Source organism: Glycine soja, chromosome 6, assembly GCF_004193775.1.
Source record: "Glycine soja cultivar W05 chromosome 6, ASM419377v2, whole genome shotgun sequence".
NCBI lineage: Eukaryota > Viridiplantae > Streptophyta > Magnoliopsida > Fabales > Fabaceae > Glycine > Glycine soja.
This window is the reverse complement of record NC_041007.1, coordinates 35,505,351-35,522,322: the sequence shown is the minus strand read 5'-3', so window position 1 is coordinate 35,522,322 and position 16,972 is coordinate 35,505,351. Positions and strand designations below refer to the sequence as shown.

At 31.9% G+C, this 16,972-nt stretch overlaps 2 protein-coding genes across 3 annotated transcripts; one reads left to right on the top strand and one right to left on the bottom strand.

The window, feature by feature from the left end:
* Nucleotides 1–698: 698 nt before the first annotated feature.
* LOC114416843 (protein RICE SALT SENSITIVE 3) lies at nucleotides 699–4,620 on the top strand. 2 transcript variants are annotated; one of them, XM_028381876.1, is made up of 7 exons: nucleotides 699–1,423; nucleotides 1,542–1,592; nucleotides 2,100–2,228; nucleotides 2,435–2,540; nucleotides 2,855–2,896; nucleotides 3,017–3,073; nucleotides 3,658–4,620. In XM_028381876.1, exons 1-7 carry the CDS (start codon nucleotides 1,281–1,283, stop codon nucleotides 4,390–4,392), a joined length of 1,263 nt encoding a protein of 420 aa, XP_028237677.1. In that variant the 5' UTR covers nucleotides 699–1,280; the 3' UTR covers nucleotides 4,393–4,620. The 2 variants fall into 2 exon arrangements, with proteins under 2 accessions (XP_028237677.1, XP_028237678.1); XM_028381877.1 differs by lacking the exons at nucleotides 699–1,423; nucleotides 1,542–1,592 and having other exon boundaries at nucleotides 2,111–2,239.
* Nucleotides 4,621–13,719: 9,099 nt separating this feature from the next.
* Nucleotides 13,720–14,382, bottom strand: LOC114416151. Its single transcript, XM_028381022.1, has 2 exons — nucleotides 13,886–14,382; nucleotides 13,720–13,777 (listed from the first exon to the last, which is right to left on the bottom strand). Exons 1-2 carry the CDS (start codon nucleotides 14,380–14,382, stop codon nucleotides 13,720–13,722), a joined length of 555 nt encoding a protein of 184 aa, XP_028236823.1.
* Between the last annotated feature and the right edge of the window lie 2,590 nt (nucleotides 14,383–16,972).

The window sequence follows — 16,972 nt, the reverse complement described above, 5'->3', positions numbered from 1 at the left end:
AGAGAAAGAGACACAAAATTAATTTTAAAAATGTAGTAAATAATATGATGAGGGTGAAAAATAAACAAAACAAAATATTGTATAAATTATTGAGAAATACTAACACACTTTTTCTAACATTCTCTTTATAAGATTCCATTTATTAGAATTTTTCAAAAATTATAATTTTTGATAAATTTTAATTCTCATTTAATGATTATTTTTCCTTGATTTATATCTAATAAGAAACGAAACCTATCAAAATAGGATTACCTAAATATAGGTTCTTATAGTTTCTACTGGCTTGAGTTTTGGTTCTGGTACCCTTAAGCCGCTCTTGTCTTGTTCTTCTCTTTTTCATAAAAAAATTTCTTTCTTGATATGCTCTTAAGATATTTAATGTTTGTGGTATCCAACTAGTTGAAATCTCTTCTATTATTGTGAAACCATACACTAAGGTTCATTTAAAAAAAAAATTCTAACAAAACATAAAAAAACTCTTGGAGCGAGATTCAAATTCTGAATTTTTTATGCACAACTGATGTGCGTGGAAGGATTTTTCCCAATTTATAAACTCTCTAAATTATTTTTTATATTTTTTTTTCCCTGAAAACCATATTATTATTATTATCAGGAAAGATCCAAATCTCATGCAAAAATTATTCCCTTTCCTTGACAAGTGGTAAAGGTACAAAAGAAAAGTCAGAAGCAGAAGAAAACCCAAAGTCACCAACTCTTGCAGACTTTGCACCCGCAGAGGAAAGAGTTTTTTGTTTTCGCACTCGCAGAGACAAAACAAACAAACAAAAGGGTAAAACCGTGAAATCAGGAAGCAACTCCCTTCCTCTTCCTCCACCCCTCGCATGCTTCTTTTTTCTTCTCTTTCTTTCTTTCTCTCTTTGTTCTGTTGTGCTTTGTTGTAAGAGACAGAAAGAGGATAAAAGCTGTCCCCACTGTTTTTCATGGCAACAAGATACTCCCAACACTCCCCTCTCTCCCTCTTTTCCCTGCCAAAGTAACCTTAACCTCGTTAGGGACAAACAAAAAGCACTCACACACACACACAAACTGAGTGAAAGAAAGAGAAGAACAATTTTGAGGACAAAGTGAAGAGAGAAAGAAAGAAAAAAGAAAAGAAAAGAAAAGAGTGAGTTGTTTCGGACAGTAGTAGTAGTAGTAGTTAGATAGATAGAGAAGGTGGAAGTGGAAAAAAGGATGTTTTTTTTTAATTGTGAAGTGAAACAAGGGGTGGGGGTGGTGTGAACAAAAAAAGGTGTATACTGAGAGAGAGAGAGAGAGAGATGGTGGGCTCAGGAACAACAACAACAAAAACAGATAGGAGCAAAGAAGCTGTTGGGATGATGGCCCTTCATGAGGCCCTCAGAAGTGTGTGTCTCAACTCAGATTGGACTTACTCTGTCTTCTGGACCATTCGTCCTCGCCCGTATGCTTCTTCTCTCTCTCTCTGTATTTTGTATGTTATGATGATGCTACTTTCAATGGTGTTTTATGAGGTTTTTTTTTTTTCTCACCTGGGTCTTCTCCATTTTATTTTCTTGCAGAAGAGTGAGAGGTGGCAATGGGTGCAAGGTTGGGGATGAAAACGGCAGCTTGTAAGTGCCAATACACAACTTTGAAATGAAACACTCACCTTAAGCTTGTTCTATGTCAACCCAGCATCCAAAGAGTGTTTTTCTAGTGTGAACAGAGGGTGAAGAAATGGAAATCTGTGATGGCTCTTTTTGGTTCTGAAGATTTTGACTTTCAGTGTGTGTTTGGATGAAGTCTAAAAAATTGATTTTGAAGTGAAGTGATTTATGTCTTAATGTTTTTATTCTGAAAACAAGTTGGTAGTAAATCGAGTATAAGATTTTTATGAGGCAAAAGCTGCTTAAAGTTGCTTTAACTTATCAATTGGACTCTGAATTAATTTTTCAGTGTGGAATCAAACACGGGAACATATACCTAGTCATGTTAGCTAGTATATGAATGTAATTATGGATATGAATATATGATCTAACATGGATCCAAACACGCACATAAAGATTTTATTTTTATTGATTTATGGTTTTGGTTATTGCTTGGATTGGTGATTTAATGTGTTGTTGATTTTGGTGCAGAATGTTGATGTGGGAAGATGGGTTTTGCCGAGGAAGGGTTTCAGATTGTTTGGAAGAGATTGATGGAGAGGATCCTATCAGGAAATCTTTTAGCAAAATGTCCATTCAGTTATATAATTATGGAGAAGGGTGGGTACTGGGTAGGTGTTTATTCATGTTGTTATTGTTATTATTTTTTTTTTCTTCCAAGTTTCTTTGTAGTTTGTTCCTATTTTCTGTTTCGTTTTAAGTGTTCTTTATTTCAGTGCCATGTTGGAGGGAGTTACATTTTGCAAACACAATACAATTCCTCTCTGCACTTTACTCTGATTGTTGTTGTTTGGTTTTGGGAACAGGTTGATGGGAAAGGTTACATCTGATAAGTGCCACAAATGGGTCTTCAAAGAGCCTACGGAATGTGAGCCTAATATCTCCAACTACTGGCAGAGTTCCTTTGATGCTGTACGCATCTGATCCCTCTCACATTCAATAACACTTCTCTGATCTTTTTGTTTTTGGAGTTGTCTAACTTATTTTAAGTAAAAATGAGATTAAACAACCTCATCACACTTGATTGGTGCAATTAATACTCGTAACGAATCATCTTGAAGTACGTAGGAGAATTGCACCAATGTAGTGTGATGCCTCATTTGGAGTAGATTTTCACTCCCAAGTTTAGCAAAGTTAGCATTAAATTTTTCCTTTTCTATTGGTTATGTGTAGCTATTTAGTGATTGATTGTCTCAACCTCCTCTTTCTGATGTTATTTATTGCAGCTTCCTCCTGAATGGATAGATCAGTTTGAGTCAGGCATTCAGGTTAGGGCCAAAATGAATTAACAGCATGCTATTATTGATCTCAGAAAGCTTTTCCAATGTACTTTAAAGTTTCAATCATTTCATTTACTTTTATTTTATTTGCATTTATTCCATTGCCAGACAATCGCTGTGATTCAAGCTGGGCATGGCCTTCTGCAACTTGGTTCTTGCAAGATTGTGAGTAAATTTGTATATATCTTTTTTTTTTTTATTTCTACACATTTTTAGATTTTTTTATTTATAAATTAAAATTTACTGCCACTACTTTTACAGCATTCATATTTGTATGGCCATTTAATGGATGAGATGTTACCAACACATTCTTTAGTTAACAATAAATTATTATATGGTACATGACCACTGTGTGTCTATGATCTTGGCCAATTTTCACATGATATGTAGTGGAGTTTTACTAACTTTTTTTCGTAAATTAAAAGCATTAACTACATGTCACGTGGATATTGACTAGACCAAGACCATAAATACTTAATGATCCCTGCCCTTATAACAATTTTTCCTAATTAACATACTATTTGTAACATAATCTTTATCATTGATTGGAATTTCTAGGTATTCATGATAATATAGATCTAACACTTTTATCTCATAATTTTGTCAGTTCTGATGAATTTTAACCAATTAAACTATGTGTTAAAGAGTACTAGTATGTTGTTAATATTTCTCTCGGTGGGATACATGAATCTATTCCACACCAACAAAAACATCAAAATGCTTGATATTTTTTTTTCTTCTGTTCTCAGATCCCTGAAGACCTCCATTTTGTGCTAAGAATGAGGCACACTTTTGAATCTCTAGGCTATCAATCAGGGTTCTACCTCTCCCAACTCTTCTCTTCAACAAGGAGCACATCCTCTTCCACTTCCATTCCTTCAAAACCATCCACCATTCCAATTAGGCCACCCCCTCCACTCCTCAACTGGGGTCAGAGGCCACTTGAATCTTCCGCTTCTATGCTATCCTCTCCTAGCTTTCAACATGCAGCAGCCAGAATGGGGTTCCCACAGGCCAAAGATGAGACTCATATGTTCCTCATGCCTAATGCATCATCAGAGCAGCTTGCAAGAATGGGAGACATCATGGGGGAGCATGAAAATGACATAAAGTGGCCAAATGGCCTATCCATCTTCAATGCACTCACTGGAAGATCTGATGATGCCAAACTCTTGTTCAATCAAGATAGCTTGGGAGCCAAACCAAGTAGTGATCACAATCACCGCCACACTCTCAACCCTAATCCAAATGCTGGTAGTGTAGCAAACCCAAATGAGTTCTTGAGCTTGGATGGTCACACTGAAGGAAGAGGAGGGGCAAGGAAAGTGGACAAGTTCAAGAGGTGCTTCACTCTACCTGCCAGAATAATGACTTCATCTTCATCTTCTACTTCAATGGATCACCATCAACAACAAGCAGGTGTGGAGTATAGGAATTCAGAAGGTAGTATGTACCAGGATGTCATGGAGACCTTTTTGGAGTGAGTGAATGAGGGGAGAATAAGGTAAGTTGTGTGTACTTTGGGAAATGAAGATGAAAAACTTGTATTTAGGCATATTAGTTATTTTGTGTTCCTTAATTTTCATGTGTTAAGCTTTCTTTCCTCTTTTTGTATCCCTGTGTTTTTTTTTCTTTTCTGTCATCTACGCAGAGAGACTTCATTAATGACAATTTATTTCTATTAGTTTGATTAGACATGGAAGTTTCCTACATACATAATCCTATCCGCAAGCAATATACGATGACAATGCTTTTTTATTTTTTAAAGGTAACATGCAATTTAATAAGATTTCGGTTAATTAGTATAACCAAGAAAACTGGGTATCCAATTCACCTAGTAGAATTTGTGCTTTTAATTTGTTGTGAATAATGTTTGATTTCTATTTTTTTTACTCCTTGTACATTGTATGCGTTTGGTTTCTTGTACCATAGTTATAAGTTTTGTTTTTTGTTCGTACAACAATAGTTATAATAACATTTCTTGAGTAATTTTTTTTATATCGACAGTAAGATTAATAAATTAAGAGCAGCAACTTGAATTATCTTTCCAGCATTTACTGTAATGTATGACACAAGGTGAAGATACATGTGCCCCTCTAAAGAGAAAGGCTTAGGTTGCGAATTCAAACAAAACAAGGAGAGGAGTAGAAGCTTTAGAAAGCCACAGTAGGATCAGGTAGATTGCATCGGACAACTCTAAATTTTTGGATGGTTGAGGAATGAGGATTACTCTATAATCTTGAATTTGAGTTGCACTTAATTTATTTAATTCTAAAAGTTAGATCTTGAGACGAGAATCATTCAAGCTTTGAGAATTATTCAAGCTTTTGTATGTTTTAGTCATATTTATAGTTGATGCGCATTCTCAATTTTTGGATCGTTGGAATTTTTTTTATTTGTAAAAATTCAACATGGCATCAAGAAGTTTATAATATTTTCGGACTATTTGATTTACAAAATATTTTTTATTTTCATTTTTAATTATAAATGTATTTTTTTAATTATTTTGGATATTGGAAATAAAATTTTCTTTACTATTTTTATTTATTTTTCTCTGAATTGTATATAAAGGTTAACAGATACAGTACGCAATATGATATAAAATAAAACAATGTGACTTCTGACATGCTGACATTTTTTAATTAAAATGAATGAAAATAAAAAATAGTTTTCTTAAACTGAAAAGCCTTTTAATAGTTTGTGGATTCTCGGGAAGTGAGTTCGAGTTCTTTTTCATGTGGGCTGAATTTGCCAGGTCTGTAATATAAAATTAAGCTCATGGAAACTAAAAGTATAGCATTTTTTTTTTCTTTCTGAATTACAAAGTATAGCATATCGTAGGTGTTTTTTGTGATATGACTTTGCTATGTAAAACTAAAAAATTCATTGGTGTTTGTGTTGCACATTGGAACGAGACTTGTCAATAGGAGCAAGAAAAATCCCATTCTATATTTTTTACTACTACCAAAATTAAATGCAAACGTATTTATTTGATTCCAAATTTCGGGAATCAAATTTCGTTTTGTCTCAAAATATTTTTTTGGATTAGTAAAGGGATAGTAAAAAAAGTTAGATTTTGGTTAATGAAAAGCTTAACGTTGATACATAAATTGACGAATAAAGTATTTGAGAGAATTGTTCCCCAAACGCCTGCGTTTGAGTGATGCAAGTTCAATCTCATTAGCCATTATTACATTCACAATGCGACGAAAACTATTTATACCTAAAATGAACTATCCGAGAGGTGTTTAATTGTTATTAAAAAAATGACGAGGTGGGACTTTGTGGAAACCCAAAATTATAAAAATGGAGTAAAATATGATTTTGGTTCTTGTATTTTTGGCCAAACTTATTTTAAGTTCTTGTAGTTTTAAATTGACTAATTTGGTCATGTACTTTTAAAAAATAAGTGTATTTTATTCATGCACTGATGCACACTAACATCAAAGGAACAAATAAAAACTAAATTATTTACTTACTTTTTAAAGTATAAGAATCAAATTGATTGATTTAAATCTATAAGAACTATACCTAATTAAATTTGACAGAAAATACAATGACTAAAATTTTATCTAAATATGAGCAAAATGAACAAACATTGTCATTTAAACAAACACCATAAAGAACATATGGTACAAAATACTAGTGGAAAACAGTCACCACTACTTCATCAGGAATATTATATAAGTTACTTTGATTTTGGTTTTCTTTTTCTTAGGAAACAAACAAGCTAGCATAGGCAGTTGGAATGAGAAAAACAGGAAGGAAATAATTAGGAAGGCGTGAATAAAAAAGGCTGAGTGATATTTTAATCATGTTAGTTATAACTTAATACAAAAATTAAATATCATTATTATATTTTCTTTTTCTTTTCATAAAAAATAACAGAAGCTAAACTTTTTATTTATTTTGCTTTTCATTTTTCCCTCGTCAATCCAAAGTCCAAAACAAGAATTAGTGGCTGTACAAAAAACAAAAAAAACAAGAATTAGTGGAATTGTGACGACACTGAATTTTTCTATTAGTTCCGATGAGAACAAATCTGGATGCTTTACGCAATAAATAAAGGATAGAAACGAAAGCACCTGAGATTTGATTATGTGCCGTATAATCAACAAAAGCATCTAAGAATAGCAGTAGAGCCACTATTTTTACTCACTGAAAAAGCTAAACTGTTTAAGGAGTATGGGCATGAATCTCTCTCAAGATTTGTTCTATATGCAACATATTCCATAGCCCCAGCTTCTTTGTCTGTGTGTTTGGTATAAGAAAATAGACAACGAGAAAAATTAAATAAAGTAGCTTATAAGTTTTTAATTTTTCAATTCTTAACCTATAGTTTATAAATTTTCTATTATCTTTTAACTAATTTCATTAAACATATTAAGAGAGGATTTTATCACTATTCGAATTTTGTGTTACAATTTAGTTCTATATAAAATTGGTGAATATAAAAGGTTAACAAACTCATCTACATAATTACACTACTAGAATAGGACTTTTCTAAGTGGATCGATTTGGCACTTCTAAGTCGGTTTTGAACCGTCTTAGATGAGTACGTCGTAAAATGGGATTGGTTTTTACAATCACGGTTTATGAATTGTCTTAGAAGATGAATTATACTAAGATGGTTATCATATAACCGTCTTAGAATTTGACGTTTTCTAAGACGATTTTCAGACACAACCCGTTGTAGTATACTCTTCTTTCTAAGACGGTTATGAAAAAAATCGTCTTAGAAAGTTAAAAATACTCAGACGGTTATGTACAAAACCATCTTAATATGTGTGCATAGTTAATTTAAATCCAAGTGTCTTAGAAAGACTCAAACTAAGACGGTTATTTAAACAATTGTCTTAGAATGAATGCCCAACTAAGACGGTTATATAAATAACCGACCTAGATTGACTATAGTATTGTAGTCTTTTTAAGACGGTTATATAATAATCGACTTAGTTTGACAATTATTCTAAGACGATTATTTAAAAAATCGTCTTAGATTGTTTTTTTTTTTTGTTATTTTATTATATTTTTTTAGGTAATTTTTTTGGATGGGTTTATTTTTTCTTACTGTCTTGTATCTTTTAAGCAACAAATGAAAATTGCACATTGATGGAAACCAAAACCATATGATTATTTTCAACATTTATAAAATGTATTATGCATTACAACAATTTACATCGAAAGGGGAAATCTTGTGTACTCTTGTTGAAGAAATTAGACAAGAACTGAAGTATTAGAAGGAGCTGAATGCGAATCTCCAATTACAGTTCAAGAAGACACAAGATGCAAATTCTTAACTAGTTCTTGCAGTGCAGGACCTGGATGAAATGCTGGAGCAGAAAAATAGGGAAACATGTAGTCTTTCCAAAAAACATGAAGAAGGTAAAAACTCCCATGAGTTAGGGTCGAAGCTCTCTAATTGTGAAACAGATGATGAAGAATAGAAAGAATTGAAAGAGCTACTTAAGGAGCACAACAATGCCAAGGAGACTCACTTACTTGAGCAAAAGATTATAGATCTCTATGGTGAAATAAAGATGTATAGGAGAGACACAAATGAGTTAGAGATGCAGATGGAGCAGCTTGCACCAAACTATGAGATATTGAAATAGGAAAACCATGATATTGCATATAAGCTGGAACACAGTGAACTACAAGAACAGTTAAAAATGTAGTATGAATGCTCATCTCCTTTTGCTGCTCAAGCAACAGTGTGAAGAATTCTCAAATTCTCTGGTTACCATCAAGGAACTTGAAACCCAAATCAGCAGATTAGAGGAGGAACTTGAAAGCATTAATTTGTTCTCAACATTCTCCTAACATTTCCTTCATATATTTTCCCTTAAAGTAAAGCACCAACTTTTCATCTCAAATTCCAAGTCAAACTCCAACAACATGCAATATCTAAATATCTTTAGTATACTAAAGATAGTATAACCTGCCTTTTTCCTTAACTGTTTTACCAGACATCAGTCTCAGAAACAGGTTTAGCAGACATGAGTCTCAGAAATATTAGAGAGAAGGCAGAGTTTGTTTGTAAAAGTGAAGACAACAATGACAACACTTTAGGTTCATGCTCTGAACTGTTGGAAAGCTCACTTATCTAGCTTGAAGGATGCTGGTTTTGTAGCGAAGGAAGGTGAAGTAAGTTTTAATATAATACAAAAGTTACTTAAAGTTGCTTCAGGTTAAAATCAGTTTTGAACTTACAATCAATTATTTAACATGAGATCAATCATGTAACCATTAACCTAAAATTGTTGGTTGGGGGTACAACAGATAGAAAGGTATGAAACATTTTATTTGTTCCATTCCATACTGTCCACACACCAAATGCCACATTAGAGAAACCAAGTTCCTATGATGTAGGCTAGCGTATATAATCTGAATCCAGCCAACACAGCCAGGTCCAGGATTGAAAAAACATTATTGAGATACGTTGCATGATGTGTGACACCATGTAGAGAAGTTAAATGGTTGATGTTTTTCATTAAATTATTCGAGATTTCATAAGTTTTATAAATAGATAAATAAGTGTATATATAGACACATACGATATCAACGACTAAAGATAGAAATTAGGAGATTTAAATTTAAAAGATACAAACTAAAAGTCATATTCATAAGATAATAATAGAAAGATATGATATAAATTAACCTAGCTATGCCATGATGACTTGAATATTGTGCATGTGATAAATATTTGAAGGCAGAATTAATTTTACAAGCTGTAGTTTAATTCAACTTGAGAGCAGAATTACTTGATCCAAAGATATCTGCAGTCTCAACGAAAAAAAGAAGAAGCTAGAAACACAAGGGATTAATAAGAGTAGTTGTAGCAATTCTCAGAGTTAGTCTTTGAGCCCAACATGCTATTGGCGGCTAAATGACATTTAACAATGATAAATGCAAATGAAATGGGTAGACTTCACAGTTTTAACAATGGCACATTAAGCCCAAAATAATAACAACTTTTTTAACAGAAACCTTGTATATATGATTAAGTTTGTACATATGCTAAATTTAAATGCTACCACCAAGCAATGGATCATATATGTTGAGGATGTTCCAGCTAAATTAACATGTTTTTCAGTCTTACATATGCACCTTAGTTAAATACTTACAACAATCTTATACTATTTGATTATTTTTGGTCAAAGATAATTATGATAAACCTAAAAAAATGCTAAACATGAACATGCTAATGATGCTCCGCAGCCCAAAGCATTGTTGTACATTTTTCAATCCCCCAGACAACATCGTATGTAGACCAAGCTTGGTATAACAATGAGACAAAAACAAAAACGAAAAAATAAACCTTGTCACTCATTAAAACACAACTTCAAGTATTCTAAAAGGGCTACTTTAGTATGAAATTTACTCTTTATGCTAACCTTGTCTAATGCAAGACTAAGGCAGTTCTCTACAACAGTTACATCTCCTTTCTTCGAAATGCAATTTCCTAAACATAGCCAACCATACGAAAGATATGGGTTTAAGAGCACGCATTGAATGAGCACGAGTTGAAATAAAAAATAATGACACAAAGGAATGCACGACAATCAGAACTTACCAAGTTAACCACGGCCGGAGAAGACAGCTAGAGAGGACAATCGGAACTTACCAAGCTCAACGCGCATAAAATCTTTCAATCGAGATGACCCCGACAGCAACACAACATGTTATAAATCAAGGTTACTTAAATAAAGACGGTCCTTCAAAAAAACATCTTTGTTTAAGTTTCCGATAATTGCAAAAATGTCATCGTTAAGCATTCTAAGATGGTTATGTACGACCGTCCTAGAAATCGCGATGTAAAAACCAAAAACTTTGCTCCTAATTACAAAAATACCACCGCACCACATTCTAAATCGGTTCTTAATAAACTGTCGTAGAATCCACGTCGTAAAATGAAGCTTTTTTAGTAGTGTTAATATATATTTACAAATATATCTCCACACAAAAAAATCATCATCAAATATAATCTATTTTCAATAAAGAAAAATAAATTATCATGCATTTTTAACGTTTTAAAACCAAAAAAAAAAAAACTTAAACCACAAAAATAACCATTTAAAAAAAAACGATTGTCATGTAATTTTGTTATTCTTTTTCCTATTTTTCTCTTTCATATTTCTTTTCTATTTCTCCTTATCCTAAAATTTATTTTATTTTTCACCTATTACCATTATTTTATTTTTTTTCTTTCCTATTTTCATCTATCTTATTTCTTTCTCTCCTATCAAATAGACATTTTTTTTCTTTCTAACTACTCTTATGCAATATTAAGGAATTTTTTTTCTTTTCACGTTATGCGTGAAGCAAATAGTATGACAGATAAGTTTGCTAAGCATGGTGTTTTCCTTGATAATGAGTGCACTATGTTTAGCACAATTCTTGATTTTGTTTTGTTCCTTTCATGGGAGATCAACGGTTTAATTTGTCCATAAGTGGTGTTTTATCTATCTCTCGGTTTGTCCATAAAAAAAAAAAAAATCTATCTCTTGGTTTGGGCTTTTGACCCCATCCAATTCAGAAAAACAAAGGAATGAAATTGCATGCCATTACGTTCTTTTCAATATTTTCCTAATTAAAAGACAACATACATTAATGCAGCTAATACTTCTTCCGTCTCGTTTTATTCACGAGTTAAAAAATGCAAACAAGAAAATAATTAATTATACTAATAACATATGGAGATAAAAAATGAGTATTTTCCGTTTATTATAGATATAGATAATGATAATAAGTTATAAAATTTAGAAATTATAATAATAATAAGTTTTATATATTAGAAACTAAAATAACAGTAATTTTAACATTAAAATTTATTTGACATTTTTCAAGTTTTAGGAATTACTATAACGATGTTCCACAATTTCAAGAACTAAAAGATAATAAACTTAGCATATCATTTCTCAAATTTTTTGTAAATAAAAAAAATGTTTTTTTAGCATTCTAAAATAAAAAATAATTTGGAATAAAAAATATTCTAAAATCAACAAATACTGTGTTGACAGTTAGGTACGTATCAATTTATCTCATGTCATATGGTTCAGGTATACATAATACATGTTCCATTCTTACGCAGGGGTGCACGTGATAGTGATCGATCGTGTACTGACATTCTTGTCCCCCAATAATGCATATTTAATTTTCAGCAGGGTCCTGAACTTCATATCTCTAATAAAGATATTTAATATTCATATTAAGAATAAAATGATCTAATTTAATTGATTGAATATAATATGTGAATGTTATAAATTAGAAGTACTTATCAAAGAAAAATATAAATATAAGATAAAATAAAATAACTTAATAATAAGAGAAAGCAAAAATCAACATTTTCTTGGTTGGCATAGAATTGAATTTGATTTTTTTTTAAAGTAAGATTTTTGAATTCAAATTTTAGAGAGTGGTTACGAGAAAAAAATCATTAATTTTTCAGCAAATATTATCATAAGCAAAATTAGTCAATATCTTATAACTGAAAAAATAAGAGAAAGCAGCCTTTATATAATCATCAATGGTGCATTTATGCTCAAAACCTTATACATTTCCCGCATGCTTAATTATTTTTTTTGCAAGAAAAGGCAGAGGAAAAAAAGGGAGTTGATCAATTAGATAACTTTGGCAAATAGATGATAAATACAAATGGCAACACTATTTTCTTTAAACAAAATTTTGATCATGTAAATAAACAATAGATTTTAATTAAAATGTATTTCTTTTTCTTTTCATTGAACATCTGATCGTGAAATTATTTAATTAAAAAACATTTAGTTTATTTAATAATTTTAACTTTAAGTCTTGGATATATAGTTGTATTAAAATAAAATTATTTTTCATGGAGAATTCCTCTTCAGATCCTAAATTAAGAAAAATATTTTCTAAAATAGTTTGATTATGTTTGATTAAAAATAGTTAAAATATATTCTTAAAATATTATAGAAATAAATAGTTTTTTTGTCTTGACCCTCTGATATATTAGAAGAAAAGAGTTCTGACTAATTCAAAATTTAATAAAATAAATAAATAAAATCTAACTAAAAATTATTTTCATCAAATATTGAATTTAAATAATAACGATTCAATTTTAACTTAATATAGGAATAACCGTGCTAATCTCTTTTTATATGGAAATGTCAAACAACTGCATTCATTATTCTTAACATGCAATCCTCACTTTAGTAGTGTAGTTAATGAGTAATGACAACTCCACTTAAAAAAAAAGTGAATTGGGGGTGGTAAACAAGAGACGAAAAGAAGGAAAAAAGTAGTAGTATAACAAGTAATATAGTCTTTCGAGTCGTTAGGAAGAATATTATCGCTTTTATTCGACTATCTTTAATAAATGGTAGGTGTTGTTGTTGGTTTATATATAAAAAAAAAGTAATATAATGGAGAACAATAAAAAAATTAAAAATGAGATAAAAATAAGCATAAATAAGTTTCTTCCGTAGTTAATAGTTATCGTACCAATAATATATACCATCACAAACAACTTCACAGCACAACACACAATATCCAAGGCAAAAATTTCTTCAATGGTCAAATTCAAACCACTCTTTTAGTCACAAATACTCGGAGATCCAAAACCAAGCCCGTCGATTTTTGCATCGACAAGCGAAATAAACAAATTCATGTGGCAACCACATGCACAATTGCACAAATCCTAGCATATATAATTTATATATATACTACTATATATATCTTCCCAAACTCCCATATACTTCAAAAAAAAAAAAAAGCTAAACAAAAGTTGCATAAGCTAAACTATTCACATTTCCTTTCAACATCATCATTCATCAAATCACAATCTCTTTATTACGACCCTTGGATGAAGGTTCCATGGCATGGCATTCTCTACAAGCCATCAGAAACCAGCGCAAAATCCTCTTCCCAAACCTCAACCTAACACCCTTATTATTTTTATTATTGTTATCTTTGTTTTTGTTGTTGTTGCTTTTGGACCCTTTGTCCTTCTTCTTCTTCTTCTTCCCTTGGTTTGTATCCCTCCTTTTTCTTACGGAGCCGTCGCGGCTCAACGCGGTGGGCACCGGCGTTATATACTGCCACCTCTGGGAACAATATGCTTGATTATGAGACTGAGTCTTTGCCCTAAGTGAGCCACCACCATCACCCTTGTGCTTGTTGTGGAAGGCTTTTCGCTCGGAGCTGTCACTGGAGCTTGTCCTGGCGCTGCTGCAGCTGCTGTTGGTGCTGTTGCTTCTTGACGAGAAAAGCGAGTCCCTGGTGCTGCTGGTGCGGCTGGTAATGGGGAAGTAGTGGGGCTGGAGGCGGCCGTTGAAGAAGAGGTGGTCGGCCGGAGAGCCTGCGAAGGGCTCGGTCGAGGACGAGTCCGGCGTGAGGGAGCCGAACTCGAAGTCGGCCGAGTCCGGGGTTGGGGTGCTAGGGAAGGAGAAGGAGTCCCCGGAGGAGGGCTTTTTGTGGTGTGTGGTGTTGTTCATGATGGAAGAGTTGGGGAGGGTTGGTTTTGTGATAAGAAAGAAAATTAGGGTTTTTATATGTGTGTGTGTGATGGTGATGTTAGAAGATTGGTTATGGGGCTTTGGACGTGGGACATGGGGAGTGAATCAAGGTCTTTGTTGGGTTTGAATTGAGGGAGCTACACTTTAGTAGTGTCTTTGGGTGTGGTGTACGTGTAAATAATGTAAACCATGGGATGCCAACTAAGACATAAGTTAAAAAAGTTTGAGGAATAATATTGCATGGTGGTGTTGTAATGATGTTGTTAGCTAGCTAGCCTATGTGAGATGTGTCACAAACAAGAGTGTATTGTTTTTGTGTGTCATGTGATGTGCGATTGTAAAGATGTTACCAACGAATTATGAGCAATGATAAGTATAGACGCAATTTTTGGTTGCATGTATATTGGTAAAAAAACAAAAGAAAGAGACAGTAAAAAAAAAATAGAGAAAATAATAGACGTAATATATATATATATATATATATATATATATATATATATATATATATAATTATAGAAGATAAAAAGAGAGATAGAAACAAAAATGAGTTGGAAGTAGGATGAAATAAAAATAAATGTATATGGATTATTTTCTGGAAATTACCGCAGGGGAGTTGTTGCTGTATTTAGAGAAATTTAACGATATAGGTATAATTATTTTCTGAGATAATAGTTGAGTGAGCAATTTAGATACATAAAAGAGAGGGAGGGAGAGATAGGAAAAGAGTATTTCTCAATTTCTATTAAAATCCTAAAATTTTGGAGGATATCCTCAAATTTCTCTCATCTTAATTAATTCGATCCTAATTGATGAATATATTTGAGTATTAAGTTTGGAAGCCGTCGTTTGATTTAAAGAAAGAAAGAAAAATGAGTGTGTTCAAATATGCTATAAATAAATGTGTCGAAGGATGAGGGGATTTTCTATATAAATTATAGTCTTTCGTTGTGTATTGTTTATTGAAAGATGTTGGGGGATGATGAGTGATTTGGATTAAGTGAGTGGATTTGAAAAGTGCAAATATGCTTAATCATCATGTCTCTTGGCTACAGTACACGTGGAGAGAGGATCTATTGACATCACATTATAAGTTTGACAAAAACTATACTTTTAATATTTGTCATGCATCATAGATTTTATCAATTCAATTATTGAATTAAAAATTCTTATAACTATATTAAACTATAAATGTTTATATAATTCAAAATCAATTTTTTCATATTATTTTATTTTAATATCTCATGTGTTATATTTTTTTTTTGGTAGCATCTTATGTGTCATTTAAAATGTAATGTTAATGAAAATATTTAAATGAGCTAAAATTTAATGTATATTGTTAAGGTAATGTCATGAAATTTAACAATTAAATTGACAAAAAAAATTAATTATAAAAAAATGGTTAAAAATGTATGTTTTCAAAAGAATTCCCCTTTTGATAAGATATCGCAAATCTCTGTATCCCATAACCTTCAAGGTAGTATTGATTTTTCAGTTATTATTTGCTCATCCCCATTAGTACGGTAGTGAATTAGATATTAACCTTTGTCAACTTGCCTTTTGTTTTTCTAAAGGACGCAGAGTCCCAAATATGCCCTTTCCTATATAGATAAAGCAGAAAAACAAAAGGAAAAGAAGGGGAGAGGGGCCAAGAAGGAAGCAATAGTACTAGTCTATGGTTCACTTCAGTCTTCTTTCCAAAACACCAAGGAATGGTGGGATCACTATTGTAGCTACCTTTCTTTTGTAGGAGGAAGCAAAGCCAAAGGCTCCCTATGGTCTAAAAGAAAAGAAAATTGTATGAAACATTAGGAGGCGTGTGATTTTAATGATCAAAGACCTACTTTTGATTACTCCTACACAAACAAGGGGACAAAGTTACTCTTATAAAAATTCTTGGTCTCCTATTTAAGTTTATGTGGCGTTACCCAGTGGCTCATTTGAGCTCATTATGCCTTGGGGACCATTGGTCAGCCAGATTCAGTCTTCAATATTTATGATTTTTCTCCACTACCAATGCAAATTATTTGTCAATCTTCCTTAGAAAGCATACTTTAATATGACGCTAACGCAAAGTGGCAGGTCCATGGATTTGAAGACAAAGCTGGTGAAGGTTTGATTGTAACTCCATATAATTATAAACTGTTTTGACTACCATTATCACGTTGAATAACATTAAAAACGCTTATATAATTCACAAATATAACAACTACGCATATATATAGGCCGGGTATCTAAAATAACCTGTTAATTTTTAAAAAGAATATAAAGATTTTTGTCTCAAAAAAGAATATAAAGTTTCATTAATTAATTTAACGATTGAACCATAAGTATACATTACGCTATATATCTTTGCGTAAAATTTAAGAGAACTTGCACACAATTACTCTAATAAATTAATATTCGGTTAAATACTTTTGAACCCACTTTGTTGTGGATGCACAAAAAGGTTTATTACATTTTCTTAGGTTTTTCAGGGTATTTCTATATTTGTTAAGTGTAGGATAAATTCATTTAATCGAACATGAATCCATAAGATTAAACTCTAATTATAAGTACTAAAAGAATCTAA

Bases quoted from the DNA above. Each gene is read 5' to 3' on its own strand.
- LOC114416843 (XM_028381876.1), top strand. From the start codon at position 1,281: ATGGTGGGCTCAGGAACAACAACAACAAAAACAGATAGGAGCAAAGAA. The intron at 1,593-2,099 runs GTAAGTGCCAAT...ATTTTGGTGCAG, and splicing joins GGGGATGAAAACGGCAGCTT to AATGTTGATGTGGGAAGATG. The intron at 2,897-3,016 runs GTTAGGGCCAAA...TTCCATTGCCAG, and splicing joins AGTTTGAGTCAGGCATTCAG to ACAATCGCTGTGATTCAAGC.
- LOC114416151 (XM_028381022.1), bottom strand. From the start codon at position 14,382: ATGAACAACACCACACACCACAAAAAGCCCTCCTCCGGGGACTCCTTC. The intron at 13,778-13,885 runs GTCCAAAAGCAA...GATGGCTTGTAG, and splicing joins AAGAAGAAGAAGGACAAAGG to AGAATGCCATGCCATGGAAC.